The sequence below is a fragment of the Bos indicus x Bos taurus genome, chromosome 20 (assembly GCF_003369695.1).
Source record: "Bos indicus x Bos taurus breed Angus x Brahman F1 hybrid chromosome 20, Bos_hybrid_MaternalHap_v2.0, whole genome shotgun sequence".
Classification (NCBI taxonomy): domain Eukaryota; kingdom Metazoa; phylum Chordata; class Mammalia; order Artiodactyla; family Bovidae; genus Bos; species Bos indicus x Bos taurus.
In genome coordinates, this window is record NC_040095.1 from 33,318,395 (window position 1) to 33,334,182 (window position 15,788).

At 43.8% G+C, this 15,788-nt stretch overlaps 1 protein-coding gene across 1 annotated transcript in view; it reads right to left on the minus strand.

The window, feature by feature from the left end:
* Window positions 1-9,546: 9,546 nt before the first annotated feature.
* C7 (complement C7) overlaps window positions 9,547-15,788 on the minus strand; it is a 57,028-nt gene continuing 50,786 nt past the window's right edge. Inside the window, exons 17-18 of the mRNA XM_027520141.1 lie at window positions 12,783-12,967; window positions 9,547-10,782 (exon numbers count right to left, since the gene is read on the minus strand). Coding sequence (XP_027375942.1) covers window positions 10,601-10,782; window positions 12,783-12,967 — 367 coding nt within the window. The 3' untranslated portion in view covers window positions 9,547-10,600. The remainder of the gene's footprint in view (window positions 10,783-12,782; window positions 12,968-15,788) is intronic.

Below are 15,788 nucleotides of genomic sequence, written 5' to 3' on the forward strand. Positions count from 1 at the left end.
TAGGAATAAAGGTATGGGTCACTCCATTAGGTAAAGAACCACAACTAGCTGAGGTGCTTGCTCAAGGCAAAGGGAATACAGATTTGGTAGTTCAAGAAGAGAACTAAAATACCAGCTACAACCACATGACCAGCTGTATAGTAGAGACGAAAGCTATACTTGTCATGAATATTTCCTCTTTGCTTTGTCACGAATTTCTGCATGTATATTAAGCAAATATAATTTTTTTCTTTTCTCCCTTATTTCCCTATCATGCAACATATTTTACATTTTGTATGTAAGTATTGTTCATTTTGCATCATAGTACTTAAGTACAGGATATCAAGGAGAAAAGTAAATATCTCTCAAGTTCTCTATCTCCTCTTCTGGGGAAAGGATGAGTATGTTTTCAATTGTATGTAAGATAATTAGGTGGAATTATGACCTTATTATTATCTTCATTTGGAGATTAAGTAGAGCTTAGAGATGTGCATGGATGCCAAGTTAATAAGTGATGGACTTGTGATGGTTAATTTTCTGTGTCAACTTGACTGGGCCACAAAATGCAAAATATCTAGTTAAACATTTTTTTCTGGGTGTGTCTGTGAGGGCTTCTCCAGAAGAGATTTCCATTTGAAAGTGGATAGAATGAAGCAGATTGGCCTCCTCAATATAGATGAGGATCACCCAACCCATCGATGGTCCAAATAGAAAGAGAAATGTTGAATTTTCTCTCTCTACTTGAATGCTTGAGCTGACATTGGTGTCCTCCTGGCGTTGGAATGAGAATTACACCACTGGCACTCCTGGGTCTCAGGCCTTCAGAGTCAAACTGAAATTTACACCAGAGGCTTTGGGGTCTATAGCATGCAATGGCAGATCATTGGACTTCTTAGCTTTCATAATCACATGAGCCAATTCCTAATAATAAAACTTATTTTATATGTACATGTATATATTTTTACATGTTTATTTGGAGAACCCTAACAAATAAAGTCTACTTATATGCACAGAGTTTATACATACTACTTCAATAACCAAAGGGAAACTGGAGTAGCTAGGTTAATACCAAACAAAGTAGACTTCAAAACAAAGAATATATCAGATACAAAGAGACGTTTGATGGCAACAAATGGGTCAGTTTATCAAGAGGACAGAATAATCCTAAAAGTTTATGCACCTAATAATGGGGATTCAAAATACATGAAGCAAAACTGATGGAATTGAAAGAAGAAATAGATAAATCTACAAAACACTCTCAATATCTGATAGAACAAGCAGGCTGAAGATCAATAAGGATACAGAAGACTTGAACAACACTACCAACTTGACCTTATTGACATTGTGGAACACTCGACTGAATCACAGTAGAAGGCAACTTCCTTTCAAGTGCAAATGAAGCATTCACCAAACTAGATCATATTTTGAACCAAAATATGACAAATAAGACAAATCTCCATAAATTTAAAAGGATTGAAATCATTCAAAGTATGTTCTATAACCACAGTGGAATTGAACTAGAAATCAATAACAGAAAGATATTTTGAAATCTCCAAAATATTTAGAAAATTAATGTTATTAATTAAAAAGTCAATGTTTATTAAAGTTTCATATCCTTAGGATAAAATCACAATAGACATATTTCTAGGTAGATATGCCCACGTGTGCGAATGTACTCAGTTGCTCAATTGTGTTCCATTCTTTGTGATCCTGTTGCAGGAAGGGGGACCCCTTCCAGGGCCCAAAACTGGGCTCTTGTCTAACACTCGGAAGTGAATTGTCCAAGGAAACACATGTGCTGACAAAGCAAGAGAATTTATGGGGAAAGGGCACCCGGGTGGAGAGCAGTAGGGTAAGGAAACCCAGGAGAACTGCTCTGCCACATGGCTTGCAGTCTCAGGTTTCATGGTGATGGGATTAGTTTCCGGGTTGTCCTTAGCCAATCATTCTGACTCAGAGTCCTTCCTGGTGAACAAGTCCTTCCTTGTTCAGCCAAGATGGATGCCAGCAAGGATTCTGGGAGGTGGTCGGACATGTGGTGTCTCCTTTTGACCTTTCCCGAACTCTTCCAGTTGGTGGTGGCATATTAGTTCCATGTTCCTTACTGGGACCTCCTGTCTTAAAACAACTCATGCAAATGGTTACTATAGTGCCTGGCCAGGGTGGTGGTTTCAGTCAGTGTGCTTCCCCTAACAACTCCCCTCTGAGAGACTTCATACTCCAGATACTTCTTGGGAATTGAGGCGGAGGTCTCTTGCTTCTGTTAACTTCTTCCTGCTGTGCATGGGCATAGACCTGCCTAGCAGAGCAGATGTCTCTCTCTACCTGATCTAAGTCAGGGTATTCTTTGCCTGAAAATAGCATTCACCCTTGTAATAACAGCAATTTAGCTTGAAACTGTTGGCTCCTCTCAGAGATGAAATAGACAGGGGCCAAACAGGAGACCTAACAGGATGGTCGTTACTGGTCCCCAGAAACAGAAGGCAACATCTGGGGAGAGGGCTGCAGGGTGTGTGACTTTTTTCTGATTGGTTGGTGGTGAGGCAACAGAGTGGTGCTCCAAGACTCTTGTGTTCAGCCTGAAGTTACCATCCTCCACCTCGGTGGGGGCCCCAGTTCTGCAGAAGAACTCAAAGACTTTGTTATGCATATTTCTTGAGTAGGAACCAGGACCCTGTCTCAAGGCTGTACCACCATTTAATTGTTCCTCCTCTGTTTCTGTATCCCCTCCCTTCCCTGAATAGAAATCATTTGAATCTGGTCTTTGGGACTCAGGGAAGGTCAGGAGACTGAATGAATGTTCTTATCCTTTTTTTTTGGCATTCTATGCACAATATTTTTTATTGCTGTTTATCTAAAACCTTCAGAAATATCAAATTTTCATTAATCAAAACTTGCCTCTTAAATATTTTAGGTATGCATACACGTATTCAAGATGAAATCAAATGGAACTGTGTATTGGTTTGAAGTCACAGCTTCATTTGGGGTTGGGCAGGGACAGGAGGTCCTGGTAAGGAACACGGAGCTAATAAGCCACCACCAACTGGAAGAGTTTGGGAAAGGTCAAAAGGAGACACCACATGTCTGACCACCTCCCAGAATCCTAGCTGGCATGCATCTTGGCTGAACAAGGTGTGCACCACCAGGAAGGACTCTGAGTCAGAATGATTGGCTAAAGACAACCCAGAAACTAATCCCATCACCATAAGACCCAAGACTGTGGCCATGTGGCACAGCAGTTCTCCTGGGTTTCCTTACCCTACTGCTCTCTGCCTGGGTGACCTTTCCCCATAAAATCTCTTGCTTTGACAGCACACGTCTCCTCAGACAATTCATTTCCGAGTGTTAGATAAGAGCCTAGTTTTGGGCCCTGGAAAGGGTCCCCCCTTCCTGGAACAACCCCATGGACTCAACCAGGCTCCTCTGTCTATGGAATTTTCCAGGAAAGAATACTGGAGTGGGTTCCTATTCCTTATTTCAGGAGATCTTCCCAACCCAGGCATAGAACCTGTCTCATGCATCTCCTGCATTTGGGAGGCATATTACTTACCACTGTACCACTTGGGAAGCCAGGTATAACCATAGACACATTCAAACACACACAGCAGATTCATGGAGCATTAGAAAAACATTTATTTCGATCCATTTTAAAAGATCAGTTTGAGGAAGTCATCCTATTTACACAGCTGAATCTTTTTAAAAGCACTATGGAAATTCCTGTGTTTTCATTCCAGTGACCAAATCTTATCTTGAATGTTGGTTTATTTTTTTAATAAGACCAAGTATAACAAAAATTTTAGAACCAGTTGTTGTTGTTTAGTTGCCAAGTCATGTCTGACTCTTTGCAACCCCATAGACTGTAGCCTGCCAGGCTCCTCTGTTCATAGAATTTCCCAGGCAAGAATACAGGAGAGGGTTGCCGTTTCCTTCTCCAGGGGATCTTCCCAACACAGGGATTGAACCCATGTCTTCTGCATTGGCAGGTGGATTCTTTACCACTGAGCCAACAGGGAAGCCCTTGAATCAACAAGAAATGCTATTGTCATGCTATTGCTACCTATTGCGATAACTACTGCCTACCTACAATATATCAAAATAGTGGTTAAGAGTGTAATCTACCAAACAAAAGGGCTTGAATTTGAATTCTGTTTCCTCTAATTGTTATCTGTGTAAGTTGGGTAAATCACTTAGTTTCTCTATGCCTCCATTTCCTCATTTGTAAAATGAGAATAATAATAGTAGTTATTCACAGTGTCATTAAACTGATTAAATGAGCTAATATATATAAAGTGCTCCCAGCAGGTTTAGGTTTTAATATTAATGTTGCTCCTTTCCTGCATTCAGGTTTTTATATTCCACAGCCCAAGACTGAGTTCCAGTGTTGCTTTTCAGAAGAGATGGTATATCCCAGCCTGAGTTCCTTGGGACCTGTATTAGACATTCAAAACACTGGCTTTATAATGTGAGAGAAAAATGTCTCCAAGAATATGCAGAGAGGATGTGTCAGTTTCCATAAATTTGCTCTGCGCTATTTACATTGTTTGCCAAGATTGCCAAAGGGCAAGCTCGTAAGATAAGATTCCTCACCAACCCACTGGAAGAAGCAACCGGTTTGACCAATAAATCACAGCAGTTTATGGTCTCTTCTACGGACTAAATGTGTCTCATTAAAATCCATATGTTGAAGCCTTAATCCCCAAGGTGATGGTATTTGGAGATGGAACCTTTGGGAGTAATTAGGTTTAAATGAGGTCAGAAGTCATAAGGGCAGACCCCCATGGGGGCTTGGTGACTTTATAAGAAGAGGAGGAGACCAGAGCTCCCCGTCCACCATGTGAGGACACAATAAGAAAGCAGTTGTCTGCAAACCAGGAGGAGGGCCCTCACCGGAGGCCCAATCTGCTGGGAACTTGATCTTGGACTGTCCAGCCTCCAGGACTGTTTAAGCCTTCCAGTCTATGGTAGTATGTTACAGCAGCCAGAACTAAGACATCTAGCTCTTTTACCCACTAAAATGGGAAAAAAGGACTGTTCATCACAGATTAGAAGTCCCAGTCTGCATCCCAGGGGACTGTCAGCTGCAGCCACTTCCACTCTCAGAAGCAGGATCAACAGTCTCCTAATAAGCCAGCATCCCAAGATCAACTTTTCCAGAACTTAGGCTTTTTGTCAATAACTTTTTTTTAATATGCATTTATTTGACTGTGTCAGGTCTTTCTTACAGCATGCAGGATCTTCATTTTGTCATGCGGGATCTTTCCTTGCCACACACTGGCTCAGTCATGGTGCAAGGGGCACGTGGCATCTTTAGTTCCCCAGCCAGAGATCAAATCCGTGTCCCTCGCATTGCGAGGTGGACTCTTAACCACTGACCACCAGAGAGGTCCTGTCAATATCATTTAGATCTCAGGAATTTCTGCTTCCTCCTTAAATTCTCTGCCTCATTCTGTACCGCCGTTCTCAAGTGCAAACATCCTCACCCTCAGTCAGTCCTCCAACAGGGGACATAATTCAAAATTTCCTAACAATATTCCAAAAAAAGAAGGGAGAGAATTAGGAGGCCCACACTTTCACAGCACAAAAAGACAAAGCGTATCTACTTAAATCCAAGTATTCAGAATGCCTGCCCTGTGGGTATCATAAGAGAACACTCACATAGCACATGAATCTCCCCTGCCTGGCAAGACCCAACTCAAACACGGGTTCACAGGACAGTCAAGGCACCAGCACTATATAGAAATGGATGAGTACCACTCTGGGAAGCATAAGAGCCATTTCCAGACTAGGTCTGCTGACTAGCTATGTGACAATGGAAAGTAACTGTAAAATGGCAGTGTTATTGAGCATATACAGCCAGGGTCCTGAGCCACAGGGGGCACAGAACCATATCGTCAAGTTCCTACTCTCACCAGTCCAGAGGAGACTTGGAGATAAGATCTCTCCAAATGTGACTTCCCCTCACATCTAATGAATCTGTGCACCATGTCCTTGGTAAACAGCCAATCATTGCATTTGTAAGAGGCTCGAGATACTCTGGAAAGCTTCTCATCTTCCTACCGAAGTATTTAATCCTATGGGCCACAGTGATCCCCTTGGTGAGCGTGTCCATGTTTACACCACACCTGACTTCAAGACTCATGCCACCTCCCCCTCCCCCCGCCCCATGATGCTCAGCGTCTGTACAGAGAAGTTTCTGGAGTTCAATGGGAGCCCTTTATGAACCACCATCATGGTTCACACTTGGGTTGCACGTGGTCTAGTAATACACCAATCCTGGGACCTCCACCTTAATCACTTTCTCCTGAGAATGTCTGGTAAAACTTTCCCTTAATAAGAAAATTCCACTCCACCATTATAGAAAAGTCCTTTGACCTGTCTGTATTCCCAGCCCACTTGGTCAGCAGATTCTTGCATAACACACAGTTATTCAACAGCACATCTGATTTATTTGGTCAGTGCTTCTCTGTTGTGAGCATCATTGATCTGTTGTGTACCTGAGGCCCCTCCCCTGGGATTCAGTACCAGCCCCCTCTTGTAGGGATGCACAGAAATAATAGTGATAACAGAAAAGTACTTAATGTTTGTCCTTTCTCAGGAAATTGTCCTCAGCCTGTAAATCAAAAAGCACTTTATTGTTCTTTCTCCTGCCCACCCTTTCACCTTCGGCCCTCCCTCTCTGAAACAACAGTCTTCTCATCTAGTCTTGTTAACCCTTGGCTAAAAAAGCAAATTTTTTTTTTTACATGATTGATGTTTTGAGAATCAATCTGGAGCTTTGCATGACAGGAATAAATAAAAAGACAAATTGCAAGTGCTTTGGTTGTCACAGCAGGGACTCCTATCATGCCATCAGCTTTCTTGTCCCCAAATGTGTGAACTGCCTGAAAGACCAAGGTAATTGAAAAGCATGCATATACCTCGGGTTTCTCAGATATTAGGAGGAAATTGCCTCCTACTGCAGTTGCTTTCTGGCTCAGTGTTCTGAAAGAGAACAGGTCATTCCGTTTCTAGCTAAAGTATTGAATCCACTTTAGTCCATCAAGGAAGAAAAGTCCTGGTACACTGGTAGGTAGCAGGGTTAATGTTGCGGCTCAGTTCTGCTACTCCTGTGCTAAGGATGCTCCAATCTTTTTTTTTTTTCTCTCTCTCTCTCTCCCCCATCTCTCCCTCCCTCTTTCTCTCCCTCTCCTTTTCATTTCTCTTCTCTCCTCTTGTATCTCCTCCTCCTATCCTATCTAAGACAAAGAAAGAGTCATAGATACACTTGAATGTCCTAAGTATATAGGACCTTCATTTATCTTCAAGTTTATGATGACCACCTTCACTAGCTATTACACCCATCTTACAAATAATCCAGATGCCTGTGGTAGGTCAGTATGTGTGCAGGTATGAGGGTGTAAGAAATATTGGTAGTACAGAAAAAAATATAGAGCAAATGATAAACTGTGGGGTTGGTCAAAAAATATTGATAAATATGCATACCTTAACCAAAAGCAAAAGTAATTAACAGCCTATGGTGCAGCTGTTTCAGGGAACACTGAGAAAACCAGCTGCTCAGCACCTGCAGCTCTGAACAGCTACTCACCAACAGGATGGTCTTGCAAGTCCCATGTGAAGCTGAGATTAGCCATGACCTGCTCAGCTGAAAGGGGGTGCCCTCAATCAAATGAGCCAGTCACCTGGCTTGTTGTTAGGAAACTCAGAGTTCCAGGGGACATTTGTCAGACATCCCCCTTGCCATTCTACATCCCCACCATACCCCACCTGAATACCAAGAACCTTCCCTCTGTTTCAGGGGGATTACAACCATCCTGGACTGTTGCTGCTGGGAGGGAAGTTCCAAACAGAGCAGTTAGGATGGGGCTCATTAAATCTCAGGGCATTGATAAACAGCACTTCTGTTGGTCAATTGTTAGGAAATGTGTGGAGTGTCGCAAGAAGACACAGTCCAGTGCAATTAGGAAAACTTCCAAAGCAGCTTCTCTGCCCAGGTGACTCACAGGGTCCACTGAAATTGTGAGTGATGGCTGGTAGGACGTGACTGGGCTCCCCTGGAGCTCCCTGCAGCTAGTTAATGCCTGCACCAATTCCCTCCTTTCCCTCTGTCCCCCAGTAGGTCCAGACAACTTTCACTTGAGCATTTTCTGCCTTCTCCTCCAAGGCTAGATCCCAGCCAGGTGCCCCTCACCTGGTCTGAGGCAGAGGGAGGGGCAGACGAGGGTATTCTCCCATTGCCTCTGTTCTCATTGCGTCAGTTTTCATGACATAAACAGTCCTTCCAGCTTTCCTAAAACCTTCTCCTTAGATGTTCAGGAACTCATTTTAGAAATCTCAAAAGATTTTTAATGTTGTAAGTTACTATCTTTCTGTAGCCCTGCTGCCATGATCCTAATTCTCTCATAGAGAATTGTGAATGTCTCTGTCCAACTAGCGGAGGAGGCAATGGCACCCCACTCCAGTACTCTTGCTTGGAAAATCCCGTGGACGGAGGAGCCTGTTAGGCTGCAATCCATGGGGTCGCTAAGAGTTGGACACAACTGAGCGACTTCACTTTCACTTTTCACTTTCATGCATTGGAGAAGGAAATGGCAACCCACTGCAGTGTTCTTGCCTGGAGAATCTCAGGGACGGGGGAGCCTGATGGGCTGAGAAAAAGCCAAGGATAAGGATGTTCAGAAAAGAAAGAAAAAAAAAAGGCATGAAATTTAGTATTTCAAGACAGCATCTCTGTCCAATCTCATTCACTGGTCCCTGTTTAGCCACCAATTATTCACTCATCCAGGATAGAACCTGGAGGATATTATGCTAAATGAAATAAGCCAGACACAAAAATATAAATACAGCATGATCTCACTTATACAAGGTATCTAAAACAGTCAAACTCATGGAAGCAGAGAGTACAATGGTGGTTGCCTAGGGCTAAGGGCAGGGAAAATGGGGAGGTGATGGTCAAAGGATATCAAGTTTCAGTTATACAAGATAAAGGAGTTCTAGAGATCTCCTATACAACACGGTGTGTATAGCTAACAATGCTGTAATGTATATTTAAATTTTTCTAAGAGGAAAGATCTTATGTTAAGTGTTCTTTCTGTTCTTATGATAATAATAATAATTACAATGGGGGTAGGAGGGAACTTTGGGAGGTGATAGATACATTTATGGTCTTGATGGTGGTGATATTTTCACACATGTATGCATGTGTGCATGCTAGGTCACTTCAGTCATGTCTGACTCTTTGGACTGTAGCCCACCAGGCTCCTCTGTCCATGGGATTCTCCAGGCAAGAATACTGGAGTGGGTTGCCATGCCCTCCTCCCAGGGATCTTCCCTACCCAGGGATCGAACCCACATCTCTTATGTCTCCTGCATTGGCAGGTTGGTTCTTTACCACTAGCACCACCTGGGAAGTTTCTCACAGATGTATACTTATCCCCAGACTCATGTACAGCTCTTTACATGTCAATCATATCTCAACAAAGTAATTTAAAATGCTTTAAATGTAAAAAAAAAGCACATTAGCCATCCTTCATGGCAAGATTCTTTAAAATTAAACATAACACAGATTTTTTTTTTAATGTCAAAGAATGGTATCTTTAATGAGTTTTAAAATCATTGTGATTTAAACTAAAGTTTTATTAAAATGAATCAGAAAATACAGATATTATTCATATATAAACACACATTTTAAATCCCATTGAAGCCCACTCATTTAACCTCCTACAGCTGCTATTTTGTTTTGATGAAAGATGAATAGGGGATAAATAGAAAGCTAATGCTTCAAACGGATCTACCTGTAGAGTCCCCGGAAAAATCTAGGTGTGTATCCGTATTAAAGAACACTCTTCACCCAAATATGCAATCACTCAATAGCTCAAGCATAAATGATGCTTCCTACCAAAAAAAAAAAAAAAAAGAGAGAGAGAGAGAGAAGAGGAAGGCAAATTACAGGTCTTGAATTTGGCACACACTAAAGAAAAGCTCCAGAGAGAAGCCTGAATTGTATTTGTTCTCAGACAAGAAGGTAGCCATCACATAACGGATTCCACTTTGATGACGGGTGATTCAACCTCCTGATAAGATTAGGGATCTCCAGGTGTCCTGCCTGGGTCAACAGGGTGAAGGATTACCATTTGGAATGGAATAATTTTATCTGTCTTCCTCCATTCCAGGTCCCCTTGTATTCGGTTTCACTGAGTGAAGCCAGCCTCTCTAATCTTTCTGTTTTCCTAATCAATTTGTAGAATGTATTCTGGCTCATGAGTGGAGTCAATCATACTTAAAACAATCATAGAGCATTGAAATTTCTCTAGTCTAACCCTCTAATTTTCAGATTAAAAAAAAAAAGGCAAGGTCCAGAGAAGTACAAAACATCTGCAAAGGTTCATCAATATCCTTCAGACTGACATTTTTTAGAAAGAGAAGAGAAAGATCTGAATTCGGGTTTGGGAGGACAAAGAGCTGTGGGATTATGCAGGGGTTCGAGTTGGGGGAAGGGGACACGGAGGGGAAGGAGAAAGAATGGGCCTGCGTGCTGGGAAGCCGTCTACAGGGCTGGCTATGCAGAGCTTTAGTTCAGCCACAGCGCCTGCGGGACGGCGAGCCGGACCTCAGGCGCCGGCAACTACGCGGCCTCGGCGGCGCAGGGCCGGATGCCTGTGACGGAGATGCTCAGTCCTCTGCATCTCAGGACGCCGGCCTCGCACTCGGTCATCGTCTGCTCCCTGCCGTTCACCTCTACGCAGACGCTAAATCCTGCTTCCTCGCACTCCGAGGCGGCTCTGCAGACACATTCGCTGCCCTCGGCTGGAAAAAGAAACGAGAGAGGCTTAACGGCACCTGGTGGAGATGAGGGAGGCCAGGCGCATCCCATCCAAAGTTATGCAAGTGGTGACTGGAGAGCTACCGGTGTTCCTGTCACCATTACCTGCCCCACCCCGTGTGGGCTTCCCTGGTGGCTCAGACGGTAAATAATCTGCCTGTAATGCAGGAGACCCGGGTTCAGTCCCTGGGTCAGGAAGATCCCCTGGCGCAGGGAATGGCAACCTGCTCCAGTAAAGGGAGGCATTTTGCTCCAGAGTAAGCAAGTTCTGAGGCTGGTGCCAGGCTTCCTGTCGACTGGACGCCCATGGGGCGGTTCTCTCCTTCAGGTGCTGCCCAGGGGCGCCCCAAACATGATGTGATCCCTCAACACCCAGACCGAAGGCGGAGACCTCAGCAAAGAGCCGGGCGGCAAGCCTCAGAGGGAGACAAAGTAAAGGAGAATTAACTTGCTTTGAGAGAGAGGACGTGAAACCCAAAAGGCCTCATACTGCATAAAGACCAAACAGAAACGAGTGGGAAGGAAAGCTGTGTGGGCGCTGAAGGGGTGATGCTGGAATACACCGGCCAGGCATCCCCTGAAGGAGGGTAACCAGATCAGCCAGCAGACTGTGATGACTGCCAAACCGAAAGTGTCGCAGACACGGATGGCCATAGAGTTTTATGTGTCACTGCCTCTGCTGCAAATGGGACAGGGGTGAGGGGAAAGATGCCCAGGGGGTACCAGCCAGGAGCGGGAGGCCCTGAGGAGCTGGTAGAGACCTTACAGATCCAGAAAGCACCATCAGGCTCCCAGATTTATAGATGGGGAAACTGAGGACCAAGGCCTGGCTTGGACAACTCAGCTCTTCCCCCTCAGAGGTGGGGCCCCTGGTGTGGTTGTCAAGATCACTATTAAGTGCCACCAGGACGCCAGGACAGGAGACCAGCAAGTAGTACCTCCTTTTCCATCACATCCTTCTGATTGCTTCTAGGAGAAAGTGTCAGCCTGGCACTGGTGTGCTTCCAACATGCCCCCTTTGTTGTTGCTAAGTCGCTAGGTCGTGTCTGACTCTTTGTGACCCCATGGACCGTAACCCACCAGGGTCCTCTGTCCATGGGATTCTCCAGGCAAGAATACTGGAGTGAGTTGCCATGCCCTCTTCCGGGGGATCTCCCCAACCCAGGGATCAAACCCTTGTCTCCTGCTTGGCAGGCAGATTCTTTACCACTGAGCCACCTGGAAAGACATTTTTATGGTTACCTAATATTTATGGTAAGGGATATTTCCTATTAAAGATGTGCTATAAAGTTTCCTCTTTTAAAATTTGTTATTTTTATGTGAGGCTGTTTCTTTTTTAATGAATACATAATATGGATAATACAAGAACAGAGCAAAAATCGTGAAGGTGGAATGTGATATTTGGGAGGACATTCAGGCCATCAGATCTTCCCTGCTGGCTCAGACAGTAACAAATCCACCTGCAATGCAGTCAACCTGGGTCCAATCTCTGGGTCAGGAAGATCCCCTGGAGAAGGAAATGGCAACCCACTCCAGCATTCTTGCCTGGAGAATTCCATGGACAGAGAAACATGGCAGGCTACTATCGACTGGGTCTCAAAGAGTCAGACACGACTGAGTGACCCAACAAGTTCAGACCACCAGGGAGGATTCTTCATCCACCACTTCGCCTCCCCAGGGAAGGCAGCGGGGGAGGATAGTGGGGATAGCAGGAGACTGGGATTCAATCCCTGGGTCAGGAAGATCCGCTGGAGAAAGGAATGTCTACCTGCTCCAGTATACAGGACCAGGCAAGGGAGGCATTTCACTCCAGAGTAAGCAGGTTCTGAGCCTGATGCCAGGCTTCAAACTCAGACCAGTCTGAGTCTTTGACATACTTAGGGATGTGCTTTCATCTGTTGCTAAAATAGCACACTACATGTTTGAAAACTTCACTCCTACTACTGAAGTATTTTTATAGTCACAAATATGAAATGTCCCTTACCATCACATTTTTCCCATAGTGGACACACACCGCAAGCTTTTTCAGCCGAGGCAGGCAGAGTGCAGCTCTCCCTACCAGCCACGGTGTAATTTCTACCCTGGCACTGGAGAACGTGCATCTTGCAAACGGTCAGAGGCAGTATCCTTTTGCTTCTCTCATCTCGAGCACATACACCCAATGAGGACCTGAAACAACATTTTTAAATTACTTCCTTTACAAAATTTTCTTTCCTCAAAGCTGAGAATGAAAAGTGAAAGGTGAAGCTCTGGGCTCAGTGCCTCAGATGTTGTCTCCCACAGCCAAATGAGGGGACAGAAACTCAAATCCCCCACATTTCTAGGGCCCAATCCCCTCCAGTCTTCAAAATGAACATATTTTGCTCTTTATTTGCTCACAAGTTTTATAATCTTAGATATCTGGTGTCGATCTAGTTTCATTTAGAACAGATCAGATACAGCAAATTAAAAGAGAAGGCAATGGTCTGTTAGCAACAGGTAGATTGATAACAAAGGAGGAGACAGAAAATTAGCAAAGATCACCGGAGAAGGGCATGGCAACCCACTCCAGTATTCTTGCCTGGAGAATTCCATAGGCAGAGGAACCTGGCGGGCTGCAGTCCATAGGGTTGCAAAGAGTCAGACACAACTGAAGTGACTTAGCACACACACACGCACTCGGAGGGACCAAAGTCAAATGCGACCATGTGATTGAGGGCAGGAGAAGAGGACGACAGAGGATGAGATGGCTGGATGGCATCACCGACTCAATGGACATGGGTCTGGGTGGACTCCAGGAGTTGGTGATGGACAGGTAGGCCTGGCGTGCTGTGGTTCATGGGGTCACAAAGAGTCGGACACAACTAAGCGACTGAACTGAACTAAACTGATACCTATGGCTGATTCACGTTGAGGTTTGACAGAAAACAACTAAATTCTGTAAAGCAATTATCCTTCAATTAAAAAATAAATAAATTTTGAAAAAATGGGACCACTAACTGTAGAAGAAAGCAGCTGTTCCCAGCCCAGCAACCCTGAGAGTTCATGTCCACATGATAGCATTATCCACAGCTGATGACTGAATTCTCAAGGGAAGATGAACTCTATCTTTCAATGCTATTTTTAGAGTATCTATGTTTACAAAATAGTTTAGAAATATTTCCATGAAATGTGTTAATTTTTTTCCTTATGCATTGGTGCTAAAAAAATGCCAGTATTTGAAATGTCAATAATAAAAACAACCACTTATCTGAATACTGATGGGTAAGGATGCCATTACCGTAGTGAAACCTTAGACAACAAAAGGCATTTTTGAATAACAGACAGAATCTATATTTACTGACATATATTTAGCTCTAATGTTTTCTTCTCTTAACCAAGAGCTAAATTTGTTTGGACAAAGAAATACAGAAATACATAATGGAAACAAATCCTTGTATCCTTTTTTTAATCTGTTTATTTAAACTTTAAATAGAAGTACTTAGAACAGCTTAAACGGCAAAGAACTTACAAGCCACCTCCCTTGTTATCAGTGCACATTCAGTCGCTCAGTTGTGTCTGACTCTTTGCAACCCCATGGACTGTGGCTCCATGGAGGAGCCCAGAGGACAGGCTTGTCTGTCCATGGAATTTTCCAGGCAAGAATACTTGAGCAGATTGCCATTTCCTACTGCAGGCGATCTTCCCCACCCAGGGATCAAACCCATGTCTCTTGCGTCTCCTGCATTGGCAGGTGGATTCATTACCACTTGGGCCATCTGGGAAGCCCATATCAGACATTAAAACTCTTCCCATGTGTATAAACAACAGGCTGCAGATCAGCTCAATGAAACAAAGAAGTTGAAAGGAAGATGAAGGTGAATCAAAGTAAACAATGATTAACAGAGAATAACAGCACAGTCAGAAGATTCTGGGCTGAACTTTTTTGTGTGTTTGTTTCCTTTTTCTCCTTTATCTTTTCTTTCCTTTTTTTTTTTTTTTACAATTTCCATTTATGTTATTCAGCTATATATTCTCCTTCACACAAAAATTTACTTCTTATAGGATACCCCTTAGTCATCACCACACAATGTAAGTATTCAAGGAGTTGGATATGTGTTTTGATGACCATACTAACTGAAAGCCAAGTAACTGGCCAATAAATTTGTGTTTTGATTGTTAACCTTAGAGGTGGTCAGTAAGTCCTAGGGACTGGATGTTTCCTATTTGCCTCTCCAGATTCACCCTCCTCTCTTCTTCACCCTGCCTGGGAAGCTGAAGTGTACGGACCACATCAATAGACTTCCTTGTCCTCTAGCTTCAGGAATGTTTGATCATTGTGGGGTTCTGGCAGAAAAGGAGGGAGGAAAGAGAGTACAGTTGGGGTGTTTATTCCCCTGGCTCACTCCTAGGCATCTCTGAAGCCCCTAGAATGAGACTCAACTCCTCCTCAACTAACCCTCTGTCAACAGGTTTTCATAAATGCTCCTCTCTCACAACTTTTGACTTAGGCGTGGAAAAAAATGTAAACCAGTTCAGTTCAGCTTCTACCAATTCAGGAATACTGCTCTGTCGTGTGCAGTTTTCTTTACTCGACCCACATTTCTGTAAATAGTCCCACCAATAAAGCTCCTCTGGTCCTAATTTAATCATGCCATCTGTACCCAACACTTAGTAATTACTTCAGCTATATTTCTACAAAGGAGTGATTTCAAGTGGGATGGTGTTCTTGGAATGCAAATCTAGAAACATATTTCAAGAATTAGAAAAGCAGCTGCTTTTTTCTCTGTCGGTATTGCTTTAAGAGTTTATGTCTCTGGGGCTTCCCTGGTAGCTCAGTGGTAAAGAATCAGCCTGCCTATGCAGGAGAGACTGGTTCAGTCTCCAATCCAGGAAGATCCCACATGCTACGCATAACTAAGCCCATGCGCCACAACTACTGAGCTTGCGCTCTAGAGCCTGGGAGCCGACACTACTGAGCCTGCGCGCCCTAAAGGTCGTGCTCTGTGACAAGAGAAGCCATGGCAAAGAG